This window comes from Mustelus asterias, chromosome 11 (assembly GCF_964213995.1).
Source record: "Mustelus asterias chromosome 11, sMusAst1.hap1.1, whole genome shotgun sequence".
Lineage (NCBI taxonomy): Eukaryota > Metazoa > Chordata > Chondrichthyes > Carcharhiniformes > Triakidae > Mustelus > Mustelus asterias.
The window spans coordinates 71,482,758-71,501,553 of NC_135811.1; the positions used below are offsets into that span (position 1 = coordinate 71,482,758).

The window sequence follows — 18,796 nt, forward strand, 5'->3', positions numbered from 1 at the left end:
AGAAGAGTGAGTGTAGAGGGAGAAGAGAGAGTGTGGAGATAGGAGGTTAAGAGAGGGGTTAGTGAGTGGGGGGTGGAGATTGGAGGAGGGTATTAGTGAGGGGAGTCAGAGGTTAACATGTAGAGAGTCTGGGAGTGAGCACAGGGTGGGTTTAGCAAGTAAATGAAGGGCATTAGTGAGCAGAAAGGGAGCAGTGAACACTGAGACACGGGCAGACTGGGTGTATAGTGGTACACAGGCAAACGAGATGAACATTGGAACACAGGCAGAGTGGATGGACACTAGGATACAGGTAGACTGGGTGTACACTGCTGTCGCACTAACAGTACAGACCTACCAGAGGTAAAGGCACAACTTTGACTTTGGACTCCATGAAGTCTCATGGAATCAGGACTAGCATGGGCAAAGAAACCTCGTGCTGATTACCATCCTTCACACCCTCAACCCTCTCAGCTGATGAATCAGTACTCCTCCATGGAAGGTGCACTGAGAGTGGCAAGGGCACAGAATCTACTCTGAGTGGGGAACTTCAATGTCCATCACCAAGAGTGGCTTGGTGATGGACATTGGTCACCTAGTTACAGGAAGGATGTAAATAAGGTTGAAAGAGTGCAGAGAAGGTTCACAAGGATGTTGCCGGGACTTGAGAAGCTGAGTTACAGGGAGAGATTGAATAGGTTGGGACTTTATTCCCTGGAGCGTAGAAGATTGAGGGGAGATTTGATAGAGGTGTATAAGATTTTGATGGGTATAGATAGAGTGAATGCAAGCAGGCTTTTTTCCGCTGAGGCTAGGGGAGAAAAAGGGTGAAAGGAGAAACGTTTAAAGGGAATATTAGGGGGGGCTTCTTCACGCAGAGAGTGGTGGGAGTGTGGAATGAGCTGCCGGATAAAGTGGTAAATGCGGGGTCACTTTTAACATTTAAGAAAAACTTGGACGGGTTCATGGATGAGAGGGGTGTGGAGGGATATGGTCCAAGTGCAGGTCAGTGGGACTAGGCAAAAAATGGTTCGGCACAGACAAGAAGGGCCAAAAGGCCTGTTTCTGAGCTGTAATTTTCTATGGTTCTATGGTAACACCACGACTGACCGAGCTGGCCGAATGAGAAAGAGGGAGAAACTTTGTCCACTTCAGCCAGATGGGCAGAAGATTAAATGGGAGAGGGCTAAAGAGTGGATGGGGATATGGGAGGGGTTTGGGAATGGAGGAGGGGGTGGCACCTGGGGAGGGAATAAAGAGTGGGAGAAGGTAGTGAATGAGGGGAGGGTTATTAAGCTGAGGCAGCAGTGAGGGATTCTCGGCCCACTGAGAGATGAGGGAATAACAGAGATGGGGATGTGGTGGGAGCGAGTGCAATCAGACAGTCAGATATTCTCGAAGGGGGACAAGAAATTCTGGCACAAACCAAGCAGAATGGTAAGGTTCTGAGAGTTTTCTGGTAGGTTTGATTTTTCGCTGGGAATAACCGTCCTGTTTCTCTGTGATTAGGTACTGAAGGGATTTCCGGAATGCCTACAGGCTGACATTTGCCTCCACTTAAACAGGAGCCTCCTCCAGAACTGTAAGGTCTTCCGGGGAGCCAGCCCAGGGTGCCTGCGAGCTCTAGCGATGAAGTTCAAGACCACACACGCTCCTCCCGGTGACACGCTGGTCCACTACGGTGACGTACTGACCGCGCTCTATTTCATATCCCGCGGCTCCATCGAGATCCTGCGCAATGATGTGGTGGTGGCCATCTTGGGTACGTAGTCCGCAATGCACTCAGTCTGTCCTCTTAGGGTGGCACAGCGGCACAGTGGTTGGCACCGCTGCCTCACAGCGCCAGGGACCTGAGTTCGATTCCGGCCTCGGGTCACTGTCTGTGCAGAGTCTGCACGTTCTCCCCATGTCTGCCTGGGTTTCCTCCCACATTCCAAAGATGTGCGGGTTAGGTGGATTGGCCATGCTAAATTGCCCCTTAGTGTCAGGGGGATTAGCAGGGTAAATACATGGGGTTACAGGGTAGGGCCTGGGTGGCATTGTTGTCGAACGGCCTCCTTGTGTAGCGTAGGGACACTATGATTCTTACTATTGGGGCCAGTTATGCCTGCGGAGGGCATGTAGACACCATCACCAGGAGAGGCAGAGAGGATGGCGGTCCCATGAAGATGGCCTCAGATACCAAGGTTCACAAATGAAGGCCCGTCCCCATGATGAGGCTGAATAGCATGGGGGGAAGCATTAGGCCAGGATGTGGAGGCAGGTTCCTGGTAAGAGATTTCTGGGGCTGTCCCATCACACTCGCCAGAAAGTCACGATGGAAATACTCCAAGGAATCTCAGGGCCTTTTGGGCACTCTTTGCTTGCTGCCTGCTTTCCTGCCAGTTTGCACCACACCCAGAAGCAACCCTTCTTCTAAAGTTCCTCCCACTGCTGATCCTGTAACTCTGCTTCTCATCCAAACATTTCACGAACAGCTCTGATGGTAGGAACCACTTTAGAAAGTTTATAGATGGCACGATCTTGGCAAAGTAGCATAAAAGATTCACCAGAATGGTCCCGGGGGTGAGGAACTTCAGTTTTGTAGATAGATTGGACGAGTTAGAGAAAAGAAGTTTGTAAGAAGATTCGATGGAAATATTCAAAACCCCCAGGAGTCCAGATAGCGAAAAATTGTTCCCATTGATGGAAGGATCAAGGGGACAGATTTAAGGTAATTGGTAAGAGAAGCGATGGAGACACGAGGAGAATCTTTCTCACAGAGCGAGTGGTTAGGATCGGGAATGTGCTGCCTGAGAGGGGAGGCAATGGCTTAGTGGTATTATTGCTGGACTATTAATCCAGAAACCCAGCTAATGTTCTGGGGACCCGGATTTGAATCCCGCCACAGCAGATGGTGAAATTGAATTCAATTCAAAATATCCGGAATTAAGAATCTACTGATGACCATGAAACCATTGTCGATTGTCGGAAAAACCCATCTGGTTCACTAATGTTCTTTAGGGAAGGAAATCTGCCATTCTTACCTGGTCTGGCCTCCATGTGACTCCAGAGCCACAGCAATGTGGTTGACTCTCAACTGCCCTCCAAGGCAGCTAGGGATGGGCAATAAATGGTGGCCAGCCGGCAACGCCCATGTCCCACAAATTAATTTATAAAATGAGCGTGGGGGAGGTGGGCTCTGGGGGAGCGTGGGGGAGGTGGGCTCTCCCCCATGCATTCAGGAAGGAATTGGATTATTATCTGAAAAGGAGGAATGTGCAGAGAAGGTGGGGAAGTGGCATTCGGTGAATTACTCATTGGGAGAGCTGGGGCAGACACGATGGGCCGAATGGCCTCCCTTTGACAGTTCTGTAGTGAGGTATAATTATCGGCTTCATGCTGATGGTGAAACGGGGCCAGGGGCTTGGCCACGGGATCACAATGTGGGATGTGTGAAATGTTGCAAACTGTGGGGGAGGGGGGGAACTAAAATGGAAAGAGAGAATGATATAAATGGCAGGATTTTCAAAATGAGCAGAGGAGACCTTGGTACCTGAATGCACAAATCTTTAGGACAGATTGACACGATGGTCTAGGAAAGCAAATTGCTTACTGAGATTTATAAATAGAGGAAGCAAGGAGTTCACACAGCTAATTTCTAAATCACTGAGTCAGCTGGAGCCTTGTGGAGAATTCGGGACTCCACACTTTGTGAAGGATGTCACAGCGTTGCAGAGGGTACGGAGGAGTTTTACCAGGATGTTACCAGTGGTGAGGGAGCTCAGTTATGAGGAAGAGGCCGGATCATCCTCATTGGAACAGAGAGGGGGGAGAAGTGGCCGAGTGAAGGTTTTCAAGATGTTTTCAAGAGGTTTTGAGGGCGAAGATCAAGAAAGGGTGAATCCAGCTGGTGATTGGGCCGGTAGGCAGGGGGCAGAGATTCCAAATCACTGGCAGAGAGGAAGTTACTTTTGTCCGAGTTTCCCGGATCTGGAATGTTTGACCTGAAAGGGCGGTGGGAACTGATTCTGTGAGTAGTTTTCAAAGGGAATTGGACAGATATTTGAGGAGGAGGAATTTACAGGCTGACCCACGAAGAAGAGACATGTGGGATTTAGCACAACCTATCTGTCAAAAAGCCAGTATCATTTAGTGGGCGGCATGGTAGCACAGTGGTTAGCACTGCTGCTTCATAGCTCCAGGGACCTGGGTTCAATTCCCGGCTTGGGTTACTGTCTGTGTGGAGTTTGCACATTCTCCTCGTGTCTGCGTGGGTTTCCTCCGGGTGCTCCGGTTTCCTCCCACAGTCCAAAGATGTGTGGGTTAGGTTGATTGACCATGCTAAAATTGTCCCTTAGTGTCCTGAGATGCGGAGGTTAGAGAGATTAGCGAGTAAAATGTATGGGGGTAGGGCCTGGGTGGGATTGTGGTCGGTGCAGACTCGATGGGCCAAATGGCCTCTTTCTGCACTGTAGGGATTCTAGGATTGTGATGGGCTGAATGGCCTCCTTCAGTACCACAAGTATCTATAATTCCATGATGACAGGTTGAAGGAGCTGAATGGCTTCCTCCTGTTCCTGCATATTATAGAATCGATGGGCTGAGTGGCCTCCCTCTTAAGAAAGATTCTTAGCGAGGGTTATGATGACTCCGAGAGGGGGCTGCTTCCACTGACTGTGCACAGACTGAGGCCCAGTGCGTATATTTGATGCTTTTGGGGATTTTATTGATTTCAGGCAAGAATGACACATTTGGGGAGCCAATCAGCCTATACGCCAGGCCGGGGAAATCGAACTCTGATGTGCGAGCTCTGACGTACTGTGATTTACACCGTATCCTGCGTGATGACCTACTGGAGGTGCTCGACATGTACCCTGATTTCTCCAATAACTTCTGGACCAATTTGGAAATCACTTTCAACCTTCGAGATGTGAGTTTTAATCCTTTTCCATTCTTTATTTCAATCAACAGTAAAACCCAGTGCACAGGTTTCCCCATTCGTATCAATGCTGTTACAACATGGTATATGAGAATGTGCACCCAGTCTGCTTGTGTCCCAGTGTATGCCCAGTCTGCTTGTGTCCCAGTGTATGCCCAGTCTGCTTGTGTCCCAGTGTACGCCCAGTCTGCCTGTGTCCCAGTGTACGCCCAGTCTGCCTGTGTCCCAGTGTCTGCCTGTGTCCCAGTGTACGCCCAGTCTGCCTGTGTCCCAGTGTACACCCAGTCTGCCTGTGTCCCAGTGTACACCCAGTCTGCTTGTGTCCCAGTGTACGCCCAGTCTGCCTGTGTCCCAGTGTACGCCCAGTCTGCCTGTGTCCCAGTGTACGCCCAGTCTGCCTGTGTCCCAGTGTCCGCCCAGTCTGCCTGTGTCCCAGTGTACGCCCAGTCTGCCTGTGTCCCAGTGTACACCCAGTCTGCCTGTGTTCCAGTGTACACCCAGTCTGCCTGTGTCCCAGTGTACACCCAGTCTGCCTGTGTCCCAGTGTACACCCAGTCTGCCTGTGTTCCAGTGTACGCCCAGTCTGCTTGTGTCCCAGTGTACGCCCAGTCTGCCTGTGTCCCAGTGTACGCCCAGTCTGCCTGTGTCCCAGTGTCTGCCTGTGTCCCAGTGTACGCCCAGTCTGCCTGTGTCCCAGTGTACACCCAGTCTGCCTGTGTCCCAGTGTACACCCAGTCTGCTTGTGTCCCAGTGTACGCCCAGTCTGCCTGTGTCCCAGTGTACGCCCAGTCTGCCTGTGTCCCAGTGTACGCCCAGTCTGCCTGTGTCCCAGTGTCCGCCCAGTCTGCCTGTGTCCCAGTGTACGCCCAGTCTGCCTGTGTCCCAGTGTACGCCCAGTCTGCCTGTGTCCCAGTGTACACCCAGTCTGCCTGTGTTCCAGTGTACACCCAGTCTGCCTGTGCCCCCAGCCGCCCCTGGGTTGCCTGTGCCCCCTAACACGGCTGTGTTACACACTCCCAAATTCCTAATGGAATTATTCCTGTTCTTTCTCAATCCCTTAAGCAGCCATCAGGAGAAGGAATTGTGACATTTGCTTTCTAACCACTCTTTCACACTCAACTCTTATCAATCTTTCGTACATCCAAGCCCATCCCACAGGGCACAGTGGTTCCCCGGGCCCGCTAGCATCTCCCCCCTGCCAGGAGTGTTTCACTCCAGCGGGGTTCAGACTAGCTCCTCACTTTCGGGGAACTAGCGGCCTGACCACGCTGGAGTGAAGGGGGCAATCACGGCCACCCAGGGGGTCAGGTGGTGGTAGGGTGGTGCCCCCTGGGCATGGGTACCCTGGCAGTACCAGCCTGTGCCCCCTGGTACTGCCTAAGGGGCAAAGTGCCCTTGCCCAGGAGGCACCTTGGCACTGCCCACCAGGAATCGGGCAGTGCCAAGGGGGTGGGACCAAGGAGGCGGGACCCAGGGGATGATCAATGGGGATAGGGGGGTCCTGCTGCCACTCTGCATGAGGATCGGTCATGGCTGGTGGGAGGCCAGCGATCGGGGTGGTCTGGGGGGTGATGGTCAGCCTGAGGATGCTGCCTCCCGGGGGTGGGCATTGCCTGGGTGAGCTGGTGGGGGGATCATCACTGCTGGGGGAGGGAGGGGCTGGAGATCGGGGCACTCTGGGATGGGAGGGGTGTAGGGGCTGGCACGCGAATGGACGGGGGGGCTGCGATCGGCCCGTGGGGGGGCTGGGGGCGGGGGGGGCAGCACTGCGGGGGTCCAGGGCTGGCCAGCGATTGAGCTGGTCAGCAAACTGCAGGCTGACAGTTCGAGGCCACTGCGCATGCGCAGAGTTCTGGAACCATCAGTTCTGGAACCATGCGTAAAGAGGCCCCCCCGCCCCCGAGCTTTTAACGATATTCGCGATTGTGACCTCTGCATTGCACAGAGTGGAAGATTCGAGTCTGAACTCCCACTGAAAAAACAATCGTGAATTCGACACAACTTTTTTGGGAGAGTCGCGGCCTTCGTCTGTGCAACTTGTCCTCATAATTTACCCCTTTCAGCCCCGGTATAATTCGAATTGGATCTTCGCTGCATCCTCTCCAGCGCCGGTATGAGGTGTGATGCCCAGAACAGAGCACAATACTTCAGATAAAGTCTGACAAAGGCTCTGTACAACTTCAACATCATTTCCTCCCCTTTCTATTCAAGCTCCTTGAAGATGCAAGGCCAGCATCCCATCAGCCTTTGTGATTGCTTTTTACACTTGGCCACCAGCTTTTAGTGATTTATGTTCTTAAATTCCCAAATCCCTCTGTTCATTTGCACTTCCTAGTCTCTCGCCATTAGAAAAACATTATCGTTCTCAGATCACCTCACACATTGAACTCCATCGACAGTTTTACAAACTCGCCTCATGTCCCTCTGGAACTCCCTACTCCTACTTACCTTGCCTCCTAACTCCTGAATGTTTAATGAGACTGAGTTTGTAACATGGGAGCCTCGTCTGTCAGTTCCATATGAAGTACATCCAAATGGAGTGTGGGATCGTACTGTGCCTGCAACGTTCCGGGAGTCAGGGACTGACCTAGGATTGGCCTCCCCCTGGTGGTGCATTGGTAATATGGCGCCAACCACACTCCAGAGTGAAGCTCGACACTCGGGGACTCCAGAGTTTCTGTCTGCTGGTTTCATTGTAACTCCGAGCTCGTGTAGAACCAGAAAGGTTAAAAAAAAATCTACAGAGATTATCATCACGCCTTTTTCAAATGACAAAGTAGTAGTACACTTATCAAATATTTAAAGCACAGAAACAGGCCATCAGCTCAACTGGCCCATTCCACGCGGCCTTCCTCCGACTCCATTTAGAATCATAGAATCATACAGTGCAGAAGAGGCCCTTCAGCCCATCAAGTCTGCACCAACACACGACAAACACATCTATCAGCACTTGGCTCATTTCATCTAACCCCATCACTATCCTCTGTTCCTTTCTCCCTCTAACTGCCCCCTAAATGTATTGATACAATTCACCCCAACCACTCAGCACGAGGTAGCAAATTCCTCATTCCCAATACTCTCCGAGTAAAGAGACTTCTCCTGACTTCCCCATTGGATTCATCTTCATAACCATCATATATCTTTGACCCCTCGGTATTTAGCATGCCCGTAATCCACTGAATAATAATATCTCTCACAAGCACCAGCCTTGTCTGTCAACCTTGGCTCTAAAGCTTCAGATTTAGATATGATAAACTCACTTATCAAAGTCGCAACCCCTCTCCAGGGACCCCCTCTCCAGGGACCCCCTCTCCAGGGACCCCCTCTCCAGGGACCCCCTCTCTAGGGACCCCCTGCTCTATAAAGTGCCCATTTTATTTCAGTGTTTATTTCAGTGTTAGGCCAGTAAGTTTGACGTCGGTGGTGGGCAAGTTATTGGAAGGTGTGATAAGGGATAGGATCTACAAATATTTGGACAGACAGGGACCTATTAGGGAGAATCAACATGGCTTTGTGCGTGGTAGGTCATGTTTGACCAATCTATTAGAGTTCTTTGAGGATGTTACCAGGAAAGTGGATGAAGGGAAGGCAGTGGATGTTGTCTACCTGGATTTCAGCAAGGCCTTTGATAAGGTCCCTCATGGGAGGTTAGTTAGGAAGGTTCAGTCGCTAGGTATACATGGGGAGGTAGTAAATTGGATTAGACACTGGCTCAATGGAAGAAGCCAGAGAGTGGTTGTGGAGGATTGCTTCTCTGAGTGGAGGCCTGTGACTAGTGATGTGCCGCAGGGATCGGTGTTGGGTCCATTGTTGTTTGTCATCTATATCAATGATCTGGATGATAATGTGGTAAATTGGATCAGCAGATTTGCTGATGATACAAAGATTGGAGGTGTAGTGGACAGTGAGGAAGGTTTTCAAAGCTTGCAGAGGGATTTGGACCAACTAGAAAAATGGGCTGAAAAATGGCAAATGGAATTTAACGCAGACAAGTGTGAGATATTGCACTTTGGAAGGACAAACCAAAGTAGAACGTACAGGGTAAATGGTAGGACTCTGAAGAGTGCAGTTGAACAGAAGGATCTGGGAATACAGGTACAGAATTCCCTAAAAGTGACGTCACAAGTGGATAGGGTCGTAAAGAGTGCCTTTGGTACATTGTATCAAGTGCGCAGTGGTATAAGATTTTGATGGGTATAGATAGAGTGAATGCAAGCAGGCTTTTTTCCGCTGAGGCTAGGGGAGAAAAAAACCAGGTGACACCTGGATGTATCTGTGCCCAGGTGTCACCGCAGCCGGAACCTACCCCCATTACTCACCTTCACGGTCATATTAGGAACAGGTGGAAGCCATTCAACTCCTCGACTTTGTTCTGCCATCCAATCAGATCATGGATAACACACTCTTCAACCACATTTACCCACCTTTGCTCCACATCATTTAGATACTGTTATAAAGTGGAGATTGATCCCCCCTCTGAGAACTAACACCAAAACATCCAAAGAGGAGTACCTCACCCTATAATCTGTAAAAGGTCTGTGTGAAGTGGTGTGACCTGCTCTTCAGCAACTTCTAGTGGTTAAATACAAAATAAATCCCTGACACTCTCTCTAAAATCAACACGTAACAATTTATTTATCTAACAGTGAGAAAATGAACCAAACTATTAACAAACCAAATAAACCCCTTCTAACTATTAACTATTCCCGAATAAAACAAGATTCTAATGGTATGCTGCTCAAATAAATACAATTCCCACTCATTAACAAGATAGAATTTAGTCACTCTCTAAATTACAACCAGGTTTTGTGCTTTCCGGAATATCCTGGGTTTTCTCTGTTGATTCTTCTGTCTGGAACTTCTTTCTTCTTTGGTACCTTTGCTATCTAGATGATGCTATGAGAGCCAGCAATTCTCTCTCTAGAGAGAGAGAGAGAGAGCTGAGAGCTGTGAGCTGTTAGCCCTGGCAGGTGGCAGTTGCTCTACTCCCTTTGTCCCATTGCTCCTTCTTTTATATCAATATTTCCCACAATAGGATTGGTCCCAGGTTGTCAAAACCATCAGATTTAATTTAATAGGTTTTTGGTATCTAAGTGCCTGATTCAAATTGATTGGTTAAATTCAAAAGCCTGTTGTCTTGGTCACACTGCTGCTTGGCTTTTCAATACAAATGTTTCAGTTTGGGCTCTCTGTGTACTTGTTTTTTAAATGTCTAAGCACAGAAAAAGTGCCACCTTTTAACAGGACCATGCAATGCTTCCCCCTCCAGTATCTTATAATTTTACCATTTTTACAAGCATCAAATTCTAACTTCCTACCTCCCAATCTACAATCACTCTGCCCAACTTCGCAAACATCCCCTCACTTAACAAAAACGTCTCGAACTTAATCCTGAAAGCTCCAATTCATTTCCAACATTAGAGGCGTTTGGGTGAGTGACTTCTAGATTCCCACTATCCTGAGTAAAGAATGTTTCCTGATTCCACTCCTAAATAACGCTGTTCTTGGATCTCTGCACAGAGCAAGTTGTTTCCCTATATCTCCATCATAAAGTCCTGCTGTCAGTTCAAACACCTTGACCAAGGTCACCCAAAATCTCCTAAACTCAGAGAAAGATCTTTGCAACCTGTCCCCTCAATTTAACCCTTTAAGCCCCCTGGGACAATGAGCAGCTTTCTGAACCAGACTTTGGGTCCAATCAAAAACCCCAAAGCTCTCTCCTTCCCTGCTCAATGGTCAGAATCGGACCGTGTCAATTGTCTGTGTCCCAAATTGACCTGAGCTTCTGATTGCCTGTCCTCCCTCTCCCTCGTCACGATGCAACTGTCAGTGAAACCTGCGCCCACATTTCTGTCACCTCTCGCCTGAGGGGATTCTCTCAGGTGGGCCTCACTTCCAGCTAATCCTGGAATCATTTAGAGAATGGAGAGGACAGAGTGACACACAAAATAACAACTGTTGGGGCTTTTACACTGGAACAGAGAAGGGTTAGCAGGGGAGCTAACCGGGACTTTAAAGATTGCTAAAAGCTTCGAGAGGGCAAATAGATTGTTTGCAGCGATTGGAAAAGACAAATGATTATCATTATGGGAATGGGGGAGTTTGAGGAAGTGCTTTCACACAGAGGGATATTAAATCATTCACCACAAGCAGTGACTAAAGAAGAAATTTGAAGAAAGGATTTTGTAAGAATTTAAAAATTAAATATGTGGCAATGCGAGGGGAATGCATTTAGACAGCCCAGTCATGGGCTAGCATGGCTACAGCCACTATGGGCTGAATAACCCCTTTCTGAGTTAGAACCCCCATGATTCTATGTTAATCTATATCGGCTGAAAGCCTCTCTTCACCCATTATCCTTCAAGATATTTAACATTGCACTAACCGATCTCCCTTGGTGTTGCTCAAGATGAGTTAGGGGATAGAGTAATCCAGAGGCTCCTGTTGCTGACCCCTCCTGCAGAGATCCATCCACCCTCAGTACCCCCTCATTCTGCCTGTCACAAGTCCCATGATACACCAGGTACACTACCCGTTTAGACAGAGGTCACTAAACCTCCCCTACTTGCACATTGGAAATCGGGGCTATTGAGTATGTCCATATGCTAGGGGTGCCCCAAGTGTGTCCATGTACCTGTGTTTGTCTCTGTGTCAGTGTACTGCAAGTGTAGCCATGAAGTGCTATCGATTAAATTTGACCATTATGCATGTCTTTGTACGTGTGTCTGCGTACAATATATGTATCTGTGTACCAGTGTATACTGAATGTGTCACTGTATACTGGGTGTTTACATCCCATATCCATCGACAGTGTCTGTGCACACGGAGTGTGTCTGTGCACCTCTGTGCACTGTCCACGTACAGCCAGTACGCCTGTGTGTCAGTGTACCCCCGAAGCTTTTTGAGTATCAGTGTACGCTGAGCGTGCTTGTTTACCAGTCCATTCTGAGCATGTGATTGTACTACTGTACACCAAACCTGCCTGTGTGTTAGTGCACTGACATACTGCAGCTAATCAACCCCTCACCCAACCCACCGGCAATGGGGAAACGTGCCCGATGAGCAGGTTTCGTTGTGGATTTTGTGACTGTGTTATTTAAACTATTTAACAGGCAGACCGGATTCTCCGCTCACCCCCGAGTGAGGATTCCGACAGTGGGAACAGACGGATTCGACGAAGGAAGCGGTCTTTCAGGGAAAGGAGCAACGCTGGTGAGTGCGCAGACCGAGGGCACTGATCCGGTTAACCAGTAACGCCAAGCTCCATTATACACAGTGTATCACCCCTCCCAGAATGGACACAGGGTGAGAAATAGACAGTGAATCAGAGCCAAGCATCAAGATGAGGGTCAGTTATACATTTACACCTCGAAACACACACTGCACAGTCTGCAGGGACAAGCAAAGCGTGGCTACATTTGGGGCAATTACTGCCCACCCATTATCGTCACACTCACTCTCTCACCATCCTCTCACTGCCATTAACACACTCACTTCAAATCAGTTTGGTTCCGGAACACTCCATCACTGCAGATTTTCTTTGCACCATTGTCTGACTCTGTTGCAGACAAATGGATAGAGATTAATTGATTGATAAAATTAGTCTATGACTCCATTACTGTTGTGTTTCCAAAGACCACAATGCTGGGGGGGTGAACTGGATGGCAGGTCCGATCTTCCTAACCCTGTGGGGAATTTCAGAATGGAGTGCCAGCCTGTGGCACGGCATGATGAGCGTCCTCTGGCACCGAGCATTACCATGGCAATCTTAGCTGTACCAATGAGAAGCCACTCAGTGAAGAGCAGGTTATGAGCATTGGCTGAAGGGCCAAGTCAAAAACCTCTCAATTCTCCAGGCAAATGATTCAAGTACCCCCTTGGCAGACATATGAAATAGCAGAGATATGTCCAAAGATGTGCGGATTAGGTGGATTGGCCATGCTAAATTGTCCCTTAGTGTCAGGGGGACTAGCTGGGGAAAATGCATGGGGTTATGGGGATAGGGTCTGGGTGGGAGTGTGGTTGGTGCAGACTCAATGGGCCGAATAGCCTCCTTCTGCACTGCAGGTTTCTATGTGAATTACCCACAGATATGTGCAATAGTAGTAGATATGTGAATTAACAGCAGATATGTGAATTAACAGCGGATATGAGAATTACCAGCAAGTTTCGTGAATTAGCGCTGATTTTGGCAGTTAAGTGGCTGGTTTGGAGATTGTTGGTTCTACGGGTCAACTGAATGGAGTCGTAGTTTTTCCTTTTCAACTGTGGCTTTGCTGCCTTGACTCATGTCCAGCAACCAAGGAGTGGGACTTTACCTGGAAGCACAGCAATTCCAAGTGGATTTTCTTCAGCTGTGACGTTTACAGCACAGACTAGGATAGTAGAACATCCAACTAATACATAGAGAACAGGGTTACAGTTGGTGTTCAACCCTTTTCTTGTATATTCCTGGGAGTGGCGTGTCTTTTGCCCAGAAACTGCTTTCTTTCAACTCACATTATGTGCACAGTCTGGGATATAACACAGAGGATGATTTCTGCTGAGGTGGTAATCAGTCCATTATCTCCACAGGAGATTACAGTTGAGTATTTGCGTTGTATTACTACGTTTGAAGTCTCTCTGGGTTAGTTAGTCAAGTGTAATCCACAATGGAATTTTACAGCAAGTGGTTACTTTGCAATCTCAGTCCATTTTTGATTGTATATCCATTTTTCAAAAACACGTATCCAACTTAAAAAAATCAATACATGTATAAGTAATTTGAGGCTATAATCAGTTCTCATGACACCCGTTATCTCATGCCTCTGAATGAACTCTAATTTCTCCAACTTTCTAATTCCTTTGCTTTGCCTCTCTTTTAGTTTATCCTCGGGTTTATTGGTAGTCACAAAAGGTTCACTATCATGAGGATCCCTACTTCAGATTTCTAGCCTGCAGTTCTTTGTCTGTCAGGACTAGTGCTGCAAGTTCTCCCTCTTGCACAATTGGAAGGTTTTTCTCTGGTACATGACCATTTTCTAATGCAAGATACATTTCCAGAGCCACAATCAGGACTTGCACTGAGCTTTCTCACTCTCTACTCTTTCAGTCCATTCTGTCGGTCCATAGACATCGCTTCTTGGTCATCATCCTGGACATTGACCAATATTTACACTTGTCACTGACCTTTCTAGTACCTCTGCCAGTCAAGCTTGCAGTGTGGTGCATCTGCCTATACTAGAAGTTACATATGTTATTACACAGGACCCTGTTCTTTGCAGACAGAGAGAACATGTACACACATTGCACCTATTTCAGCTGAACAACTGAACAGCCATTCACTGGTTCATTCCTCAGGGCAATGTCTTGTCCAATTTGAGTCAAGCTGCCTGGTTTAAACTTTCAAGCAGTTTTTGGCAGTTAACTGTCAGTTACCATTAACTGATGTGTTCCCCATGATAACACCTCTATCAATCAGAGTCCACTTGCCAACCAGTCAGCATTCTCTTCTCATATAGTATAACTGTTGTTTCCATTGACATTGGTATTCTTGCAAAATGTCCTGATGAGTGCAAGATGAAAAACTTTGACACAACTGTCTTTCTTCATCAATAAACAAGGTAACTTGTACCTCAGATGACCATGTGTTTTATGATGAAGATCCTGAGGAACAGAATACAGCAGATCAAGGGCTGGATATTGATAATGTGAGTGATCCTGACACAGAACAGCGTTATCACACCCATAGGCCAAACGCCCAGTTTGGTTACTCGGGTGACATATATTCAGAATAATCCAGTGATTGGACTTTCAATGGCAATGCCTGTTTTAAATGTTCAAACAATGCTTGGAGGTTAACTGTCAGTCACCATTAACTGGTGCATACTCCATGGCAACGCCTCTATCGATCAGTGTCCATTTGCCAACCAATCAGCACTCTCTTCTCATACAGCATCAAGTTGTTGTTGTGATGCACAGAGTGCCTGAGACTCATGAAACTAGGTACGCTCAAAAAATGGGTGGGAAAATCTCCCGTTTTCCCACCCGTTGGGCACTTAGGTTTTTGGGAGAATCGCCTCCCTCTATCTTTAATTCTGATTCATCTTGAGAAATGAACTTTACCAGCTTGATTGCATGTTTGATAATTACTGTTTTCCCATCATGGTTTGCCAGGACCGTTCCATCCACGATGATCCTCTCTTTGATAATACACCAAATCTCCGGGATTCAATTCTGTCCCGGATGGTCCTATGCGATGTGTGAGTGCTCTCGGAATTTCCCCCAGAGACCTCAGCCTGTGTCCCTGCAGCTAAAACATTCAAATGTGCAGAAAAAGTGGAACTAATTGAAGTGTCTTCCAGAGCAGGACTATCGCACAGAACAAAAGACAGTTTGGGATTTCGCCTATAGACTATTTGATAGGGACTATATTCTTCAACCCATGAACCCTTTGCATCAACACCCATCCCGGACAGTTGTCAGCCTGCAGTCTGGTTTATCAGTTGAGATTTAAGCAGCATTTCATCAATCACCACCCGATTCCTTTCCCCCTCGTGTTAATCCCGCATTCCCTTTATTGCACCTAAACCACTCACCTCGACCACTCCATGAGGCAGCAAGTCTCCTCCTCTCACCGTTGTCCTGTAAAGTATTTTCTCTTGAATTCCCTATTGGGTTTATTCACTTTGTATAATTCCTACTTTTAGGATTGCCCCATAAGTGGAAACATTTTTTCTACAGAATCCTAACCCAGCAAAAGGGAATGAGAGGAAGGTTTGCAGTGAGGTAGTTTAACAGCGCAATGATGTATATCCATCACTTGAGTGTGTGGACTGAGTGGTTGAGTGTGATGTTCATGAAAGCCTTGGGTTTCAGATGCTTTGAGTAAAGGAGATCCGGACGGAGAGAAGGACCCACTGACGAATCACCGTTCTCACACAGCGCGGGAGCACTGGGACTACAGCAGCATGACACCCCGCTCCCAGACCAGTGAGGAGAATCTCAAAGCTTCAGCCCCCAGCATCGCAGAGGTGAAGAGCAGATCCCCGGCAAAGAACATGAATTTTGTTACGTCTGACACAGGCCCTGTGGAGGTTAGGAGGAAAGACAGTGGATCCAATCCCTTTACAGGTACCAGAGTCATATCAACTGTAAATAAATGTACCAATGAAAGGGTTTTAACACATGACACCCCCCCCCCCCCCCCCAACTCCAGCCATTAGTCAACCGACACATCCATCCTTGTGACACACTGCCTTCCTACACCAATGAGAAAGCAAAAAGACTCATTACACAATCTCTATTCCTTGTGGATTTGTTGGGTCGTTGAGATGTCATGATAGCACTATAGAACCATGGAATCCCTATAGGGCAGAAAGAGGCCATTTGGCCCATCGCGTCTGCACTGACAGTCCAAAAAACAATCCCAACCTGGCCCTCCCCTCTGCCCCATCCGCGTAACCCCATGCATTTGCCATGGCTAGTCCACCTAACCTAGACATTTTTGGACACTAAGGGACAATTTAGCATGGCCAATCCACCTAAACTGCACGTTTTTGGAGTGTGGGAGGAAACCGGAGCACCCGGTGGAAACCCATGCAGACACGGGAAGAATGTGCAGAATCCACACAGTCATCCAAGGCCGGAATCGAAACCAGGTATCTGGCGCTGTGAGGCAGCAGTGCCTTCATTGGAACTGTATTCAGAAAGCTCCATTTCCACACCCCCCTCCCCCATACACTCTCCCCCGTCCGAGGCACCATCTTGTTTCTGGATAAACAAAGCATGAGCAGGAGACTATTAAACTGCGTTAGCCTGTTCAACATTCAATTAAAACACTGTTCTGTACTTCCGCTTTATTTACTAACCTTTGCTCCATTTCCGTTGATACTCAGCAGCATCCACAGGCTGTTGGGGAAGAACATTCTAGATTCCTACCACCTGCAATGAAATCAGCACCAATTTCTGAGTCAATCATTTCACGACACGAACAAGAGAATTTTGGAATAGCCCAAGTTTAGGGAGCGTGGAAGGGCAGCTCTTGTGGTACATTGGGTAGCGTCCCACCCTCTGGGACCAGAAGCTCCTGGTTCAAGTCCCATTTCAAAGCCTGATGGCCATAAAAGGCTTGGTCATAACAGGATGTTATGGGCTGACGATCAGCTTGTATATCCTTCCAATACAGCTGATGGCAAGCTGTGAGAGTGGGAGAATTTTCTGGTCAGCCACACAGCAGAAGGCAACAGCAAATCACTGCTGCACTTTGCCAAGCATTAACGTGGACCAATCCAATGGAAGCCTATGATCACCAACACCCAGACATGGTACTTGAAGGAGGAGGGAGGAGGATTGGAGTTGTTAACTGTGGGAGGTGGGCACCCTAAGTGGAATAGTTGAGAACAGTTGTTGTGAAATATATAGGTTTATGGTGCGAGGGGCAAGGTTTAAAGGAGATGTACGAGGCAAGTTTTTTTACACAGAGGGTAGTGGGTGTCTGGAACTCGGAACCGGAGGAGGTAGTGGAAGCAGATACAATAGTGATTTTTAAGGGGCGTCTGGACAAATACATGAATAGGATGGGAATAGAGGGATATGGTCCCTGGATGGATAGGGGATTTTAGTTCAGTTGGCAGCATGATCGGTGCAGGCTTGGAGGGCCGAAGGGCCTGTTCCTGTGCTGTAATTTTCTTTGTTCTTTATATTGTGACCTGACACATTAACTCTGTTACTCTCTCCACAGATTCTGCCAGACCGGCTGAGCTTTTCCAGCACTTTCTGTTTTTATTTCAGGTTTCCAGTATCCGCGGTATTTGTGTTTGGATTACCGCTTTTATCTACTTTGCTCTGTCATTTCATAATTTAAGCACTTCTTTTTTTGTCAGCATTTATTACCCAGCCCTAGTTGCCCTTGAGAAGGCAGTGCTGAGCTGCCATCTTGAACCGCTGCAGTCCATGTGATGTAGGCACACCTACCTCTATGACTCTATGACCATGCTGTTAGGGAGGGAATTCCAGGATTTTGACCCAGTGACTGTGAAGGAACAAGATGATGTCTGACTTGGAGGGAATTTGGGCTGGTATTCCTAAGGGTCTGCTGCACTTGATGCATTGCCCTGTAATCTACAAAATTCTCACAAAACAGGCACATTGTTTCTTTGTATTTATATTTTGACATACTAGTGAAATTCTGTTGTGTCCTCTCTAACACCTCAACATTCCTCCTTTAGTGTACAGTCTAATATTATATCCAATCCTCTAACTGCAGACTTACTACATTGGCTGATCACTGTCATATTCTATATTTTGTGAATGTTTATCTCCAGCCTCTTCATCCACAGCTGCTGTCTTTAATACCTAGAGAAGCTGGAATTCGACCTCTTTCTGCTCTTCCACAGCCTCAAGCAAGCCTCCATCCTGACGATGATTACTGCCATTTCCTCACAATCGCTTCATCTCAATCTTAGTGAAGCTGAGTTCCAGCTGTCCTATTTTAGCTCACTCCCCCATCTTATCAATAGTCCTTTGCTGGTTTTTTTACCATCACCTGCAATATAGGCACCATTCCCTCCATCCCTCGATCCACTGACATTCACCAAGAGCAGAACTGAACACAACCCACTCCCAAGCAGTTTGAGAAATTGCCCTTGATTCTTGTTCTGTGTTCCTCCCCTTCTACAACTTGTAACCCGCTTCGTAATCCACATTCTCACCCTAGCTCCATACCCCTTCATGCTGCAGAGAAAGGTCCCTGAGGATACTTTGTCAACATCTTCCTTAAACTCCACATGACAGCATCCATCAAACGCAAAAACATTTTTCATCCCATCAGCCTGGACTGAACAGAGAAAAATAGAATGGTTAGAGTGGTTATTACCATATCCTGGAGGTTACTATTGACCAGACACTGAACTTGAC

At 47.7% G+C, this 18,796-nt stretch overlaps 1 protein-coding gene across 1 annotated transcript in view; it reads left to right on the plus strand.

Moving 5' to 3' along the window:
- Positions 1–18,796, plus strand: part of LOC144500582 (voltage-gated inwardly rectifying potassium channel KCNH6-like) — a 137,056-nt gene that overhangs the window by 94,835 nt on the left and 23,425 nt on the right. Inside the window, exons 7-10 of the mRNA XM_078223725.1 lie at positions 1,489–1,741; positions 4,698–4,891; positions 12,013–12,112; positions 15,758–16,012. Of these exons, the coding sequence (XP_078079851.1) occupies positions 1,489–1,741; positions 4,698–4,891; positions 12,013–12,112; positions 15,758–16,012 (802 nt within the window). The remainder of the gene's footprint in view (positions 1–1,488; positions 1,742–4,697; positions 4,892–12,012; positions 12,113–15,757; positions 16,013–18,796) is intronic.